This window comes from Choloepus didactylus, chromosome 1 (genome assembly GCF_015220235.1).
Source record: "Choloepus didactylus isolate mChoDid1 chromosome 1, mChoDid1.pri, whole genome shotgun sequence".
NCBI lineage: Eukaryota > Metazoa > Chordata > Mammalia > Pilosa > Megalonychidae > Choloepus > Choloepus didactylus.
Genome location: NC_051307.1, coordinates 89,672,895 through 89,692,220, shown reverse-complemented (window position 1 = coordinate 89,692,220; position 19,326 = coordinate 89,672,895). Strand labels below are relative to the sequence as shown.

At 36.9% G+C, this 19,326-nt stretch overlaps 1 protein-coding gene across 1 annotated transcript in view; it reads right to left on the bottom strand.

Annotated features, from left to right (window-relative positions):
- Nucleotides 1-359: 359 nt before the first annotated feature.
- Nucleotides 360-19,326, bottom strand: part of SLC49A4 (solute carrier family 49 member 4) — a 161,459-nt gene continuing 142,492 nt past the window's right edge. Inside the window, exon 9 of the mRNA XM_037836960.1 lies at nt 360-8,929. Within this exon, the coding sequence (XP_037692888.1) occupies nt 8,814-8,929 (116 nt within the window). The 3' untranslated portion in view covers nt 360-8,813. The remainder of the gene's footprint in view (nt 8,930-19,326) is intronic.

Genomic DNA, 19,326 nt, shown 5'->3' with positions numbered 1-19,326 from the left:
TTTATTTTAGAATGTTCCATTATGTTCAAATTGTATTATAAAGTACTCAGAAAGCAGAAGATTAAAGTCTGTTTTAAGATAAAAGAAGCAGTTTTGGTAAGCAAAAATCTAAGTTAAAAAAGAAACAAAATAAACTTGAGGATCAAGCTAACAAAGAATTTACTGGTAAAGGGATATTGATAAAAGAAGAATGGATAATGTAAGGGGATCAGCTGGTTCATTAGAGTAACCTTTCCCTCAATTAGATGGGAAGACAATTACAGGCAACAGGATGTAGCATGGATTTTCTTGTACCTGGGAATTTATTTTCAGCTTGAGTGAAAAAAAAAAAAAATGGATATGGAGGGGCTTCTCTATTCTGAGGTAGAGTGGTATAAAATATCAGGGCTAGGATATCAGCTGACTTTTTTTTTTTTTTTTTTCTGAAAAGAGTAAGTGCAATTTCAAAAGAGGAGAGATGGGATGGAGAGGGGGTGTCCTTGGAATGGTTTCTGGGGTGCAAGTATGAAAGGACAGTAGAAGTAAGGAAGAGAGAGAGAGCTCCATTAGAGACATTGAAGCACTTACTAAAATTATTTTCTCAGCAGTAACTTATTGATTAGGAAGAGCAGTGCAATGTGTATTAGTGAGTTCAGGGAGGGACTAAGAAGAAACAGAGCACTCCCAACACACATCCTCAATTTTGGCTGGATTCCTTTGAGCAGACCCGGTTGGTCACCTCTCATGGCTTCTTCCAAGCACTCTCACTGAATTACAGACCTAAACAGAAATGTGTAGGCCAAAGAAGTGATTTTTTTTGGGATTTAGGGATGCAATTTAGTAGGATGGAGGCAGAATTTTCCTAATACTTGATTTTCATAAGCTTCCAAAATGATAAATTTCTGGTGGAAGAGAAGTAAATTTGGAATTGGAGACATTTGTGGTAAGTAAGATCATCTGTAAGAATTGAAGCTGCAATTCTTGCTTGCCCTTTGTAGCATGCGTTGGGTTTCTGCAAAGGTTTAGGAGGCCAGGACTTCACTAATGACACATCAAGTGTGGTTTTAGGTTTACACCCAGGTGGAAGGACTTGAAGGGCTTCCCCACCGAAGTAGCCCTTCCCTATCTGGCTGGTTCATGCTCCAAATTCTATCAGTAGAAATAATTCCTGTTGGTGTTTAGGCTTTCTTCTTTGTTAAAATGCAAATTTCCTTTAGAAAGGAGACTCACAGACTGTTAACGTGTATTTGTATCTTAGTGTGTATGCATTTGTCAAGTTTTGTCTTGAGAGGATGTTGAGAGAAAAACTAGTACAAACAGAATGAGGATGCTGGTGAAAGAAATGAACGCCGAACAGGGAAGTTGGAGGGGTCAACTACATTCCCAACTCCCCAAAGGACAAGTAACCTATGGAAAGAGAGAAAAGTTTGGAATTCCTCTTGACAAAATTGCTTCTATGGCCCCAGAAAACCCAGGTCCCATCTATGACAGAAGTCTCAATGGAACAACGTATCCTTTCCTTGAAATCAGTTATAGTTAATGTTGGTATGAAAAACATATTTGGGCCCCTACTATGTATAATTAAATATTTAAGGAACTGATATCATTCCTTTTGTAACTGTTAGCTCAGGGGAGTTTTGTTTTTTTGTTTTTTTAATATCTGAAAGGTACTGAAGGGTAGAAACATATTTTCTTTCTCTTATTCTCTTTTGCAAGCACACGTATGATTACTCCAGAATGAAGAAGAGAATGAATGAAAAAAGGAATAAATGAATATGATGAGAGTCTGAAACAGTTTCTATAACTGCCCGGAACCCAGCAGATATAACTTACTGGACCCTAGAGAAGTTTCTTGAGTGTTTGAAAAGATAATGTATAAACTGGAAGTACTGGTAGAAAGGTATTGCATTTGCATTGTTTTCTACTTTCTGTTGTGTGTAATCAAGAGGTGTAAAACAGAGAACTACAAAACTTTTCAGCAAAAAGGAACATGCTCCCCAACCCTCCTAACTGACAGGTGAGGAAGCAGAAGCCTAGAGAGCACAGGTGACTTGCCCATGGCCCCAGGAGTGCTCAGCAAGCCTGCTAGAGACAGGAGCTCAGGCATCCTGACACTCAGCTGGCCTCTGACAGCTTTTATAACCACATCATAGTGTCAAGGAAGCCTTGTCTACTAATACCTGTGTACTGATCTGCTAAATCTCTGCCTTCATTCTGTAAAATATCTGCATAGCTCTTTTGGCAGAATTTCGCTGGGTAAAAATGACATCATCACAAAACAACTTTCCTTTGGTGCTGTAACTCTAGAGATAAGAGTTTCAGGATCAGCTGGACTATCTTACGTGACAAGTCTGATTTTTGCAGATGCAAACAGATTCATGATGAATCAAATCAAACCAAAAAACAGGTTCCTTGTTTGGTCTGATTCTGATGAGCAAATACAGCACTCCATCCTGGCTCCCAGGAGGCTATCTCAACATCGGATGACAGATTTTCTTTTATTGCATTTGATAAATTTAATAAACCCTGCATTTCATATATAGAGTCCTTCAGGGAAATAAACAGCATCTACAGCATATCTCCTACCATAGACACTGAAAGAGACATTTCCTTTTGGTTGGATGTGTGCGCAGGGTTATATTCATTTGTTCACACACAGGGATGGATTCACACGAGAAGGGCAGCTGCACAAAAAGAAACACAAAGTTGCTAGGAAGCTCTTTAGTTTTACGGACTACAAGTGCTTCAGTCATTGCCTAATATTTAAATAAAAATGAACTAGAATTTCTGAACTGGAAGAGACCTCAGGGAACATCTTTGTTTAACCCCCTCATTTTCGAGATAAGGATAAACGAGAAATGAAGTGATTTGCTCAAGGTCAAAGAGTGGAAGGTGCCAGGCCTAGGATGAGAGCCCCCAGGCCCCTAATCTAGTGCTCTTTCCCTGTGTCCTCTCTAGTTCATGAAAACCACTTGGCCAGCTCTCAGTGCCAGCAATTCAGAAAATCTGTTTTTCACAAAGCTTGTTTCCCAGCATGGCCAGAAATGAGCAAGAAAACACTACCAGAAAGGAAAAGCTCGATGGGCAAGAGGACAGGAAAGGAAGAAGTAACCAAACGAAGCTAAATTCTTGTCCTAATACAGTTTATTGGTTTTACTGGAAGCTTGAAAGTTAGGATAGCTAAGGAAGTTGACCAGGAAAATATTAAGGATTATCAGAATCTCCATTAGTTATTATTAAAAAAGAAAAACAGAATTGCAGCAGCTTATTCTTTATACTTTCTACTTTGAACTACACTGTGTGCTTCTACAAAGATGGGGGAGCCAAGGAAGCCCTGTCAAGAAAATCAATTTGGAATTTGGGGGTAGGTCATTCATTTTCTTCTCTTCTCTTTTGTGGTACAAAAACAAACTATATTTCCAATAAGAAAACTAAATACTGCATTTTGAAATTCACTTTTAAACTTCAGAATATGATAGAGCTTAATTGCATGTATCTAGGCCTTGATACAACTGCTACCTTTGACATAGGATCATCTGGGAGAGAAATAAGAATCCCAGAAACTCCTGCTTCTTCCCATTAAGTTTACGCCAACATGGTTTAAAAAAAAAGTTTGCTGGATGATTTTATTTAAAATCCCTTACATAAATATATGTAAATGTATAGAAAAGTTTTTTAAAGGATTCATAGAAGCTACATCTGAAGAGGAGAATGAATTAGACTAGTGTTATGGAGGTAGACTTCACTTTTGCTTTCTGCATTTCCATACCGGGTATTTTACAATAGTTATACATTCATGCTATCTCTTACCTAATTAAAAAAAAATTTTTAATGAAAAAAAGTTATTTAAAAGAATTTACTTTTGGTTAACACATTGATTGTATATGAAAGAATGCAGGTCTAGGGTTTGGTGACCTGCTAAAAGCTAGCTGTATGAATTTAGCCAAATCACTTAACCTACAAGGCTCTCTGTTTACTTATTTGTAAAATGAGGTGGTTGGATTAGATCATCTGTTTGATTCTATGATCCTTCTGAGTAAGTGGGAAGAAAGCCAGTCTGAACTGGAAGCCTAAATTAAATAGTAGTTTAAAAGAAATATCATTTTTAACAAGGGGAATTAAAAGTTTACCCAAGCTATCCTTGCCATTTTGTTTGAGGCTGCAGAAGCCTCCTTTAAGAATCAGAAGCCCAATAGGAGCTTATATACTCTTACGTCACTAAGAGGTTCGGGTTGATTTTTGGTATGCCCTTTGTAGTCCCAAGCCTGACAGTGTACTAAGTCTAGTATGTTTAGAGCTAATGTGGTTTCTATTATTTAACCACAACTCTCTGATAAGCTGCTGAAATGAATTCCATGCCGTATGTTTTAACTATGTTTAATTTTTTTATTATCTGTTATTGAATGAACAGAACTGCTGGGGTGGCGGAAACCTTTTGCCCTCCCTTTCTGAATGTGGCCTAAGATGGAAAATTATTGTGTGACACCCTCTAGGTTCCAGGGTACAACCATGACTCCATTCATTAGCCCATATTCTAAAAATGCAACAAATAACCATGGAAACTTGTTAGAGATCTTTATAATTCCTATTTCAGTGAAAATTCTAACTTATAAGACTTAGCTGTAAGGAGAACTGTTAAATTTCCTGGAGTATCTTATTTCCTTAGGTTCTGATCATGCCAGAGTCCTGTTCAGGAGAGGGAAGCCTAGATATATGGCCTCACGTTCTAGTTAGGAATGGGACTGTTTTCTGCCTGCAAACTTAGGGAGGGCGTGAGGCTGAAGCAGCCTCACCAGGAAGTCAGTTCAAGAAAGTAGAAATTTAAGGAGATTGTCAGGTATGGAGCTCAGATCAGGTTCATCCAAGGGTACTAGGCAGTGAGATCACCTCAGAAAACTGGTAAGTGAAACAAGAGGCTGATATTGTTTCAGTCCTGACCAAGGGCAAATGTAAACTGCTAAAAAGAACTATGGTTCAGGAGAGAGATGTAGGACTATGTGAGGCCAGAGCTGATATCCTTATGGGTCTCTTAAAGACCTTGTATTATTTCCTAGAGGTCATCTCCTCAATTTGAGGTTCCAACTGAGCTGGAAGGATGCTTGAAAGGAAATGAGTGCTAAGGATAGCCAAGATTTCTGCTTAATGAGTGGAAAAGTCATCTCTATTGAGCAGGATGTGCCCAAATTGATGCTGTTAAAGAACCCAAAAATCCCACTGTAAGGTTTTGTTCTTCTAGGACATCCAAGTATTGCTTTTATTTCCTAAGACTAGCAAACTGTTTGAAGTACAGAAATAAACTTTACCTTGTTCCTTTTTGTATGATTATAATTCTAAATTAAAATGTATTTTTCCTTTATTTATAAAATAAGTCTGATTGGATTTTCTCACAGACTTCTATGTATCTCTTTTTTAATATGAAGCTTTCTTCATATCACAGCTTTTACACTTGGCTGATAATATGGTATAATCATTGTAATTCCTGTACTTATTATTCCAGGGACAAATGTGAAATGAATGATTTTTAACATTAATTTAAAGCAAATTAACTATATATTTGTATTTAATCTTGAGTTTAAAATGAAGCTTAAACTTATGCAAACATCAAGATGTATGCCTAGATTTTAGTAAAAATAATAGTTAAAAAAAACTAATTAAAAGATAAGTAGATGGGAATTTAATCTCTTCAATCTGAAATCCCTTCGCTGGGATCCCTCATTAGAAGGGCTTTGTAAAAACAAGCTGTAAACATCCTGAATAATTACACATGAATATATGACCTATGATAAAATACGGTTGTTAGGCCTTATATGCTTAAATATAAAAAATTAATTTATACCTGCTTACCTCTTATTATTTTATTAGCTCCATCCTCCAGTGAAATGAATTTGTATGTGTAATTGTCTTGTTCCTATACCTCCACCATGGACCATATTTAAAAATGCTCCTTCCCATAACTTGTGAGGTATTTGTTGATAAGCCACAGCATGCTGTTACCAATTAATAAGGCTGCGGACTTGGTTTATGAGGATTGAATTAATCATCAGAAACTTTTTACATCATTCCACTGCAAGCCAAGACTTAGAGATGTTAGGATAGTGATGAATAAAATAGAATAATTTTACTTAAAAAACCAATCATCTCAATTTAATCCCTATACTTTCCATATTCACTCAATAATGACAGTCTACTCTTAAGTCCCAGAATTTTTGAACAGGGAAAAGTATTCATGAACACCTAAAAAATGTCTAAATTAAGCTGCAGTTCTGTAAGGAAGTAAAAATACTGTTTTGGGAGTCAGAAGATGTGGGTCTTAGTTTTAATTTTCCACTAACTAGGATTGTGACCTTTGGCAAGATACTTTACTTCTCTGGGATTATTTCTATAAATTCTAAAATAAGAGTTTGGATCAGTGGAGTGTCAAGAGTTCTTCCAGTTATAAAATTTCATTCAGATTCTCTAACATTTGTTTAGAAAGTACAAAGGCAGCAGCTGGTCTATTTGGATGCATACTAGAAATACAAACAAAAAGAGAGCAAATATGATTTGAAATATTCAAGTGAAATAATATTAATGTATAACACTCCCTCCCACCAAAGTTTTTTGGTTCCCTTTATATCAGGTTTGGTATATGAAATTTGATCATTTAAATCACTTACAGTTTGTGATTAATTATCTGCTGAAGGGGTAAATAGATACAAAGGAGATAGAGGGATTCATCTTATTTTATGTATGTTAAAAACAATAGTTGGGGCCTGGCATATTGCAAGAATTTTTAATTGCTGCTCACTTTGGATATCTTTGAACTAATTAGTCATTTATGTAATATTTTAAAAGTGTTATTCTCTACTTTGCGTTAAAAGTGGAATTAACCATAGTTAAATTGTTCTACATCAGAAGTCTTACTATAGCAGAAATTTGTACAGCAGCCTCCTCAAAGAAAATAGTTCTGACTAAAACCAAAGCTTTGTAATTTGCCCCCCTCATTCCAATCTGCTTTTTAAACATGAGGGGGTCATGGTCTACTGACATCGTCAGTGGTTGTTTGTCTATCATCTTCCAGAATTCCGCCTTCATTTTATTTTTATTTAAGAACGACTGAGTTAATTGGAACTAAGTCCACTCTCCTAGACTTTCTTCCTCCCATTAGCATGCTCTTCAGTTCCTTCTGTTCTTGGTGCTAAGTGAGCAGGGTAGTCACAAAGGGAGATGACTTACAGGGAGGTGACTGAAGTCAGATGTTTAATTTGAGGGTTTTCTTTCTTTTCAAGTTTCAAATTTAGGATCTCAGAAGAAGGCCAGACAGTACTAGAATGCATAGCCTTGAACTTACTGAGCTAAGGGGGAAGGGAGGGGCATTCAGGAGTATATAGGTATGTGTGATGGTGTGTGCAATGTGCAGAAATGAACAGAATGAAGTGCTGATCAACTTTCCTTAACCATCCTTTTACCACCTTGGCTAAGAGAAGGAGCTGGCTTGCACTGTATCTGTCCAGAAAAAGACAAAGTAAATAAATATTTAGCTCACAATGAAGATACAATTACAAGTTGAGGAAAAAAGTAAAGGGGCTTGGAGGAAGAAGAGAATAACAAAAGTAAAGTATTATTCCTGACGTTTTGGGAAAATGTTCTGTTTTTCTGTGTACAGAGAATTGTGCAAATGTGATTAGAGATAACACCATACTCCAACCACAGAATATTTTATATCATAGTGAAATACTTGTCTGAGAGTTGTCCAATGAGTGTTAAATTTTGAAAAGCTATATTACCACAGAAATAAAACAGGTACTGGCAAAATGCCTCCCTCTCAAATATATGGAAGCCATATAGATTTGGGTATTTTACCACCTGAACTGAAATACAGGAATATAATTCAGAAATCACTCAACAGACTACAAAGTTTCAATATTATGAAATTGTCTTTTCCAAACAGGAGTCCTTTAATAAAATTGAACCCTGGCAAATAATAGTTGGCGCTGGACGTTACATCCTATGCCACCAAATATAAATACACAGGCTGAAGACACAGTATGTTCTGTGAGATTTGTCATTTCACTTTTAACAAAGTGCTAAAATCAGAATGGAATTACATTTTTTATACAATATTTAATGCAACTGTATTAAACATTTAGTCACCCTTAATATAATCATTTAAGGGTACAGTAGACAAAATTGTATTTCACAGGAACAAGGATAACTTGAGACTGAGACATAATGCATGTGCTCTGCTATCACTGGAAAGCACTTAATCATCCTAATAAAGATGGCCAAAGGTTCCTGACCTGATTAAAAATAAGAAGTCATATAATAAATGGCTGTATTAGAAAAAAATGTAGTGTACATGTGGCTAATTTCTCTCATCTATACACCTTTTGGCTAGTTTATAAGTTAAAATCCGATACAGGGTTTAAACTTCTAAAGAAGTTAGTGGCATTTCTTCCTATTCTGATATGCGACTTAGGGAAGGAGTTACCTTTATATCATGGACACCCTTTATTCTTTTCATAATTACAATTAATCAATCAGTAGGTTAGCACTGGCACAAAACATAGAGGGACTTACTTAGGTAGTGCTTTATGTGTAAGACTTCACACTTCCAACCCAGGGATCAGACGTAGTTATGCCACTTACATAATTAAAAAACCACTTATTACCACTCAAGTCCCACATTATTATTACTTAGTAGTAATTAAAGTAATCATCTGTGTAGCCTAACAAAACCTCTGAATGAAGTTTCTCTTGTCTCCTTTCTTCTGTTAGATGTGCAACTCCAAACAAATGTGCAGTATGCAGTATTGATTTCCAGTCTCTTTTTAAACTCCTTCAAGTCTGTGCTATTAAACTGAGACAACCACATCAAGGTAGAGTCTGTCATAGGATTCCCTGAAGCACAGAATGAGGAGGAGACTGAGCAAACACGACCCGGGAAGGCACCAGTTGAACCATGACAACTCTGCAAGACAAAAACATGCAGTTTTAAACACTCATGTAACACCAGCAGAACACCGCCTGAACATCAGGAGCAATCTGCCCAGCATTCAAAAGCGCTTATAATAAATGCACTTTGGAAGGCCTGAAAACCAGCTTCCAATCAACAGTGACAATCTGGAGACTAAGTGATGCATGTAATATATTACAGGGCTTTCATGTGAAATATTTTTAATCAATGTTGTTAACAACTTTTCATCAATTTAATCCACCTTGACTCAGGTGGCAAAATAAATCTATTACTTCAAAGAAAAAAAATCAATCATCTTTTAAATGTTAGTTTGCTAATTCTTTCTTTTTTTTTTAAATTTTATTTTAAAATAAATTCAAACTTACAGGAACAGTTGCAAAAACAATACGAACCCCATACACAGAACTCCAGCATACCCCGACCCCCCTCCCCCGATACCCCAATCCACCAACTTTAACATCCTGTCACACTACCATTTCTTTCTTTCCCTCCCTGTCTCCCTCCCTCCCTCCCTATCATCTGTCATCTATTGCTCTGTTCTGTGAACATATGAGAGCAAGCTGTACATATCTTTGAACAATATAATTCACATATACATTTCCCATGAACAAGAACATTCTTTTATGCAATCCCATTAAGCGCAGCTAAGAAGTACAAGAAATTCAACATTGATACAAAGCTTACTTTCTATATTTCCTTTTTTTTTCCTTATGTCCCATCTGTGTCCCTTTGAGCCTCCTCTCCTCCATCCTCAGCTCCCATCCAGGATCATCCTTGGCATTTAACTGTCATCTGTTTAGACTGTCTTTTTTTTTTCAATTGTGGAAACATATATACAGCCTAAATCTTCCCATTCCAACCCCTACCTAGCATTCCATTAGTGGGATTAATCATGTTTAGAATGTTGCAATGCTATCACCTTCCCACCATCCATTACTAGAAATTTCCCTTCACCCCAAACAGAAACCCTACACTCATTTCTTAACTCCTCATTGCCCCCTCCCCCACTTCTCATAACCCCTACTCTACTACTCATCTCTATGGTCATATTCTCTGATACATTCTTTGTGTTTACTGTGGGGATTAAATTTAACCTCTTAAATCTATAACAATCTTGTTTTTCTTTGATACTAACTTAATTTTAATAGGTCACATAAACTATGTTCCTATACTCCCTCATTCCCCCACCTTTATGTAGTTCTTGTCAAAAATTACATATTTTACATTGAGTCCAAAACCACTGATTTATCATTACAGTTAATGTATTTTAGATCCTGTAGGAAGTAAATAGTGGAGTTACAAATCAAAAATACAGTAGTATTGGTATTTATATTTACCATGTGATCTTTACTGGAAATCTTTATTTCTTCATGTGGTTTCAGTCAATTGTTTAGTGTCCCTTCCTTTCAGCCTGCTCAACTCCCTTTAGCATTTCTTATAGGACTGATCTACTGGTGGTGAAGTCCCTCAGCTTTTGATTATCTGGGAATGTTTTCATCTCCCCCTCATTTTTACCCCCAGTTGTTTGTGAATTCTCCAAGTCTCTGATGTTTATTGACTTCTGTGCCAGTATGAATATATTGTGTCCCCCAAACGCCAATATCTTTGATGTAATTTTGTGTGGGCAGACATCATCAGTGTTGATTAGATTGTAATTCTTTGAGTGTCTCTTTGGAATGCGCCCCACCCAGCTGTGGGTGATGACCCTGATTGGATAATTTCCATGGAGGTGTTGCTCCGCTGATTTGGGGTGGGTCTAAGTTGATCAGTGGAGCTATATAAATGAACTGATAGGCAGAGGGAACTCAGTGCAGCTGTGAGTGACATTTTGAAGAGGAGCTACAGCGAAGAGGGACACTGTGAAGAAAGCACAGGAGCTGCAGATGAGAGATATTTTGAAGACAGCTGTTAAAAGCAGACTCATGCTCCAGAGAAGCTAAGAGAGGGCAAATACCCCAAGTGCAACTAAGAGTGACATTTTTGAGGAACTGCAGCCTAGAGAGGAACATCCTGGGAGAAAGCCATTTTGAAACCAGAACTTTGGAGCAGACACCAACCACATGACTTCCCAGCCAACAGAGGTTTTCTGGACACCACTGGCCATCCTCCAGTGATGGTACCTGATTGCTGATGTGTTACCTTGGACATTTTATGGCCTTAAGACTGTAACTGTGTGGCCAAATAAAACCCCTTTTATAAAAGCCAATCCATCTCTGGTGTTTTGCATTCTGACAGCATTAGCAAACTAGAACAACTTCTATTTGTATTCCATTGTGGTCAGAGAATGCGCTTTGAACAAATTCAATTTTCTTTCTTTCTTTTCTTTTCTTTTAATTTATTGAGGCTCATTTTATGTCCCAGCATATGGTCCCTTCTGGAGAAAGATCCATGATCACTAGAGAAGAATGTGTGTCCCAGTGACCTGGGATGTAATGTTCTATATATGTCTGTTAAAATTCTCTATATCTCTCTCTCCTTTCTTTGCTTCTCTGTCGGTAGGGCTCCCTTTAGTATCTGAAGCAGGGCAGGTCTTTTATTAGCAAAATCTCTCAGCATTTGTTTGTCTGTGAAAAATTTAAGCTCTCCCTCAAATTTGAAGGGGAGTTTTGCTGGATAAAGTATTCTTGGTTGGAAATTTTTCTCTCAGAATTTCAAATATGTCATGTCACTGCCTTCTCACCTCCATGGTGGCCGCTGAATAGTCACTACTTAATCTTATGTTGTTTCCTTTGTATGTGGTGAATTGCTTTTCTCTTGCTTCATTCAGAACTTGCTCCTTCTCTTCTCTTCAGTATTTGACAGTCTGAGCAGAATATGTCTCGGAGTGGGTTTATTTGGATTTATTCTATTTGGAGTTCACTGGGCATTTATGCTTTGTGTATTTATATTGTGCAGAAGGTTTGGGAAGTTTCCCCCAACAATTTCTTCAAATACTCTTTTTAGACCTTTACCCTTCTCTTCCCCTTCTGGGACACCAAAGAGTCTTAAATTTGGATGTTTTATTTTATCTATCATATCCCTGAGATCCATTTTGATTTTTTCGATTTTTTTCCCCATTCTTTCTTTTGTTCTTTCATTTTCCATTCTGTGGTCCTCGAGGAGGCTGAGTAGTTGTTCAACTTCCTCTAATCTTGTATTATGAGTATCCAGAGTCTTTTTAATTTGGCCAACAGTTTCTTTAATTTCCATAAGATCTTCTATTTTTTAATTTACTCTTGCAATTTCTTCTTTATGCTCTTCTAGGGTCTTCTTTATGTCCTTTATATCCTGTGCCATGCTCTTCTTCATATCCTTTATATCCTGTGCCATGCTCTCGTTGTCTGTCTTTAGATCTTTGATTAATTGCACCAAGTACTGTGTCTCTTCTGATCTTTTGATTTGGGTGTTTGGGTTTGGTTTCTCCATATTGTGTGGTTTTATCATATGCTTTAAGATTTTCTGTTGTTCTTGGCTTCTTGGCATTTGCTTTACTTGATCTCTAATTTATCAGAACTACAGCTTGGTGGTTGTGCCGGTTTGAATGTATTGTGTCCCCCAAACGCCATTATCTTTGATGTAATCTTGTGTGGGGAGACATTATCAGTGTTCATTAGATTGTAATTCTCTGAGTGTTTCTTTGGAATGTGCCCCCTCCAGCTGTGGGTGATGACTCTGATTGGATAATTTCCATGGAGGTGTTGCTCCGCCCATTTGGGATGGGTCTAAGTTGGTCAGTGGAGCCATATAAATGAGCTGACATAACAGAAGGAACTCAGTGCAGCTGAGAGTGAACTTTTGAAGAGGAGCTACAGCCAAGAGGGACACTTTGAAGAAAGCCCAGGAGCTGCAGATGAGAGACAGTTTGAAGACAGCCGCTGAAAGCAGACTCCTGCTCTGGAGAAGCTAAGAGAGGACAAATACCCCAAGTACAACTAAGAGTGACATTTTTTTTTTTTTTTTTTTTTTTACCCAATAACATAGATTTATGTTTATTTTTTATTAATTTTTTTAGATCATGTAAGAAACAACATAGAGTTACAAACCACAAATACAGTAATATTTGTATTTATATTAATCCATGTAGTTACCTTTATCATGAATATTTATTCCTTCATACAGCTTCAAGTTACCATCTAGTGTCCTTTCTTTTTTTTTTTTTTTTTTTTTAATTCAGTTTTATTGAAATATATTCACAAACCATACAGTCATCCATGGTATACAATCAACTGTTCACAGTATGATCATATAGTTATGCGTTCATCACCACAATCTATTTCTGAACATTTTCCTTACATCAGAAAGAATCAGAATAAGAATAAAAAATAAAAGTGAAAAGAGAATACCCAAATCATCCCCCCATCCCACCCTATTTGTCATTTAGTTTTTACTCCCATTTTTCTACTGATTTTTTTTCAATTTTTTAACTTTGTTTATCAAAAAATTAAAAAGAAACAGGCAAACAACAACCAAAAAAACCCCACAACATTTCAAACAAAGCAATGGATTAAGGAAAACAAATAACCTAAAATAATTACTTTGCTTCCAATATGTTCCTACCATACCCCAAGAAAATTAATAAACCATGTTCAAACAGAGGAGTAAGAAAAACAAATAATCTAAAATAACTACATTGCTTCCAACATGTTCCTACCATACCCCAAGAAAATTAACAACCCCTAAGAAAACAAAGGAATAAGAGAAAAAAAAACCTAAAATAACTCTATTGCTTCCAACATGATCTTACTATATCCAAGAAAGTTTACAAACCATGATCATTCCTGAGCATTCCCATAACATTGAGATTACCCTCCATAGTTTATCTGTTCTTATTAGATTATCATTCCCCCTCCACTAATTGGTATCTCTAGGTCCCCTACATTCTACAGTATAAAACATTGTACATTTTTCACAGAATTCACATTAGTGGTAACATACAATATGTCTCTTTTTGTGACTGGCTTATTTTGCTCAGCATTATGTCTTTTTTTTTTTTTAATCTTCATTTTATTGAGATATATTCATATACCACGCAGTCATACAAAACAAATCGTACTTTCGATTGTTCACAGTACCATTACATAGTTGTACATTCATCACCCAAATCAATCCCTGACACCTTCATTAGCACACACACAAGAATAACAAGAATAATAATTAGAGTGAAAAAGAGCAATTGAAGTAAAAAAGAACACTGGGTACCTTTGTCTGTTTGTTTCCTTCCCCTATTTTTCTACTCATCCATCCATAAACTAGACAAAGTGGAGTGTGGTCCTTATGGCTTTCCCAATCCCCTTGTCACCCCTCATAAGCTACATTTTTATACAACTGTCTTCGAGATTCATGGGTTCTGGGTTGTAGTTTGATAGTTTCAGGTATCCACCACCAGCTACCCCAATTCTTTAGAATCTAAAAAGGGTTGTCTAAAGTGTGCGTAAGAGTGCCCACCAGAGTGACCTCTCGGCTCCTTTTGGATTCTCTCTGCCACTGAAGCTTATTTCATTTCCTTTCACATCCCCCTTTTGGTCAAGAAGATGTTCTCCGTCCCACGATGCCAGGTCTACATTCCTCCCCAGGAGTCATATTCCACGTTGCCAGGGAGATTCACTCCCCTGGGTGTCTGATCCCACGTAGGGGGGAGGGCAGTGATTTCACCTTTCAAGTTGGCTTAGCTAGAGAGACAGGGCCACATCTGGGCAACAAAGAGGCATTCGGGAGGAGGCTCTTAGGCACAACCATAGGGAGGCCTAGCCTCTCCTTTGCAGCAACCGTCTTCCCAAGGGTAAAACCTGTGGTAGAGGGCTCAACCCATCAAACCACCAGTCCCCTATGTCTGTGGTCATGTTAGCAACCATGGAGGTGGGGTAGGCCAATACCCCTGCATTCTCCACAGGCTCCTCAAGGGGGCACTGCATCTTTTTTTTTTTTCCTTGTTTGTTTTTTTTTTAACTTTCCCTTCTTTTTTAAATCAACTGTATGAAAAAAAAGTTAAAAAGAAAACAAACATACAATAAAAGAACATTTTAAAGAGACCATAACAAGGGAGTAAGAAAAAGACAACTAACCTAAGATATCTGCTTAACTTCCAACATGTTCCTACTTTACCCCAAGAAAGTTACCTAATATAGCAACATTTCTGTGAACTTGCTCCTACTATATCCATCAGAAATTAACAGACCATAGTCATTCCTGGGCATCCCCAGAACGTTAAATAGCTTATCTGTTCTTCTTGGATTATTGTTCCCCCTTCCTTAATTGCTCTCTATTGCTAGTTCCCCTACATTCTACATTATAAGCCATTTGTTTTATATTTTTCAAAGTTCACATTAGTGGTAGCATATAATATTTCTCTTTTTGTGCCTGGCTTATTTCGCTTAGCATTATGTCTTCAAGGTTCATCCATGTTGTCATATGTTTCACGAGATCGTTCCTTCTTACTGACGCGTAGTATTCCATCGTGTGTATATACCACATTTTATTTATCCACTCATCTGTTGAAGGACATTTGGGTTGTTTCCATCTTTTGGCAATTGTGAATAATGCTGCTATGAACACTGGCGTGCAGATATCTGTTCGTGTCACTGCTTTCCGATCTTCCGGGTATATACCGAGAAGTGCAATCGCTGGGACGAATGGTAAGTCTATATCTAGTTTTCTAAGGAACTGCCAGACTGACTTCCAGAGTGGCTGAACCATTATACAGTCCCACCAACAGTGAATAAGAGTTCCAATTTCTCCACATCCCCTCCAGCATTTGTAGTTTCCTGTTTGTTTAATGGCAGCCATTCTAACCGGTGTTAGATGGTATCTCATTGTGGTCTTAATTTGCATCTCTCTAATAGCTAGTGAAGCTGAATATTTTTTCATGTGTTTCTTGGCCATTTGTATTTCCTCTTCAGAGAACTGTCTTTTCATATCTTTTGCCCATTTTATAATTGGGCCGACTGTACTATTGTCATTGAGTTGTAGGATTTCTTTATATATGCAAGATATCAGTCTTTTGTCAGATACATGGTTTCCAAAAATTTTTTCCCATTGAGTTGGCTGCCTCTTTACCTTTTTGAGAAATTCCTTTGAGGTGCAGAAACTTCTAAGCTTGAGGAGTTCCCATTTATCTATTTTCTCTTTTGTTGCTTGTGCTTTGGGTGTAAAGTCTAGGAAGTGGCCGCCTAATACAAGGTCTTGAAGATGTTTTCCTACATTATCTTCTAGGAGTTTTATGGTACTTTCTTTTATATTGAGATCTTTGGTCCATTTTGAGTTAATTTTTGTGTAGGGGGTGAGGTAGGGGTCCTCTTTCATTCTTTTGGATATGGATATCCAACTCTCCCAGCCCCATTTGTTGAAAAGACCATTATGACTCAGTTCAGTGACTTTGGGGGCCTTATCAAAGATCAGTCGGCCATAGATCTGAGGGTCTATCTCCGAATTCTCAATGCGATTCCATTGATCTATATGTCTATCTTTGTGCCAGTACCATGCTGTTTTGGCAACTGTGGCTTTATAATAAGCTTCAAAGTCAGGGAGTGTAAGTCCTCCCACTTCGTTTTTCTTTTTTAGAGTGTCTTTAGCAATTCGAGGCATCTTCCCTTTCCAAATAAATTTGATAACTAGCTTTTCCAAGTCTGCAAAGTAGGTTGTTGGAATTTTGATTGGGATTGCATTGAATCTGTAGATGAGTTTGGGTAGAATTGACATCTTAATGACATTTAGTCTTCCTATCCATGAACATGGAATATTTTTCCATCTTTTAAGGTCCCCTTCTATTTCTTTTAGTAGAGTTATGTAGTTTTCTTTGTATAGGTCTTTTACATCTTTGGTTAAGTTGATTCCTAGGTACTTGATTTTTTTAGTTGCTATTGAAAATGGTATCTTTTTCTTGAGTGTCTCTTCAGTTTGTTCATTTCTAGCATATAGAAACATTACTGACTTATGTGCATTAACCTTGTATCCCGCTACTTTGCTAAATTTGTTTATTAGCTCTAGTAGCTGTATCGTCGATTTCTCAGGGTTTTCTAGATATAAGATCATATCATCTGCAAACAATGACAGTTTTACTTCTTCTTTTCCAATTTGGATGCCTTTTATTTCTTTGTCTTGCCGGATTGCCCTGGCTAGCACTTCCAGCACAATGTTGAATAACAGTGGTGATAGCGGGCATCCTTGTCTTGTTCCTGATCTTAGAGGGAAGGCTTTCAGTCTCTCTTCATTGAGTACTATGCTGGCTGTGGGTTTTTCATATATGCTCTTTATCATGTTGAGGAAGTTTCCTTCAATTCCTACCTTTTGAAGTGTTTTTATCAAAAAGGGATGTTGGATTTTGTCAAATGCTTTTTCAGCATCTATTGAGATGATCAATTGATTTTTCCCTTTTGACTTGTTAATGTGTTGTAATACATTGATTGATTTTCTTATGTTGAACCATCCTTGCATGCCTGGAATAAACCCCACTTGGTCATGGTGTATGATTTTTTTAATGTGTCTTTGGATTCGATTTGCAAGTATTTTGTTGAGGATTTTTGCATCTATATTCATTAGGGAGATTGGCCGGTAGTTTTCCTTTTTTGTAACATCTTTGCCTGGTTTTGGTATTAGATTGATGTTAGCTTCATAAAATGAGTTAGGTAGTATTCCATTTTCTTCAATGTTTTGAAAGTGTTTGAGTAAGATTGGTGTCAGTTCTTTCTGGAAAGTTTGGTAGAATTCCCCTGTGAAGCCATCTGGCCCTGGGCATTTATTTGTGGGAAGATTTTTGATGACTGATTGGATCTCTTTGCTTGTGATGGGTTGGTTGAGGTCTTCTATTTCTTCTCTGGTCAGTCTAGGTTGTTCATATGTTTCCAGGAAATTGTCCATTTCCTCTACATTATCCAGTTTGTTGCCATACAGTTGTTCATAGTATCCTCTTATAATTTTTTTAATTTCTTCAGGATCTGCAGTTATGTCCCCTTTTTCATTCATTATTTTGTTTATATGGGTCTTCTCTCTTTTTGATTTTGTCAGTCTAGCTAGGGGCTTGTCAATCTTGTTGATCTTCTCAAAGAACCAACTTTTGGTGATATTTATCCTCTCTATTGTTTTTTTGTTCTCTATGTCATTTATTTCTGCTTTAATCCTTGTTATTTCTTTTCTTCTACTTGGTTTAGGATTGGTTTGCTGTTCATTTTCTAGCTTCTTCAGTTGATCCATTAGTTCTTTGATTTTGGCTCTTTCTTCCTTTTTAATATATGCGTTTAGTGCTATAAATTTCCCCCTTAGCACTGCTTTTGCTGCATCCCATAGGTTTTGGTATGTTGTGTTCTCATTTTCATTCGTCTCTATATATTTAGCAATTTCTCTTGCTATTTCTTCTTTAACCCACTGATTGTTTAGGAGTGTGTTGTTTAACCTCCAGGTATTTGTGAATTTTCTAAGTCTCTGATGGTTATTGACTTCTAATTGTATTCCATTGTGGTCAGAGAATGTGCTTTGAACAATTTCAATCTTTTTAAATTTATTGAGGCTTGTTTTATGTCCCAGCATATGATCTATTCTGGAGAAAGTTCCATGAGCACTAGAAAAGTATGTGTATCCTGGTGATTTGGGATGTAATGTCCTGTATATGTCTGTTAAATCTAATTCATTTATCAGATTGTTTAGGTTTTCAATTTCCTTATTGGTCTTCTGTCTGGTTGATCTATCTATAGGAGAGAGTGATGTGTTGAAGTCTCCCACAATTATTGTGGAAACATCAATTGCTTCCTTTAGTTTTGCCAGTGTTTCTTTCATGTATTTTGTGGCACCTTGGTTGGGTGCATAAACATTTACGATTGTTATTTCTTCTTGCTGAATTGCCCCTTTTATTAGTACATAGTGGCCTTCTTTGTCTCTCAAAACATCCCTGCATTTGAAGTCTATTTTATCTGAGATTAATATTGCTACACCTGCTTTCTTTTGGCTGTAGCTTGCATGAAATATTTTTTTCCATCCTTTCACTTTTAGTTTCTTTGTGTCCCTGTGTCTAAGATGAGTCTCTTGTATGCAACATATTGATGGTTCATTTTTTTTGATCCATTCTGCGAATCTATATCTTTTAATTGGGGAGTTTAATCCATTTACATTCAACGTTATAACCGTGAAGGCATTTCTTGAATCAGCCACTTTATCCTTTGGTTTATGTTTGTCATATTTTCCCCCTCTGTCTATTAATATCCTTTATTGTACCCATACCGAATCTCTTTAGTACTGAACCTTTCTCCAAGTCTCTCTGTCCTTTCTTTGTTTCTCTGTCTGTAGGGCTCCCTTTAGTATCTCCAGTAGGGCAGGTCTCTTGTTAGCAAATTCTCTCAGCATTTGTTTGTCTGTGAAAAATTTAAGCTCTCCCTCAAATTTGAAGTAGAGCTTTGCTAGATAAAGTATTCTTGGCTGGAAATTTT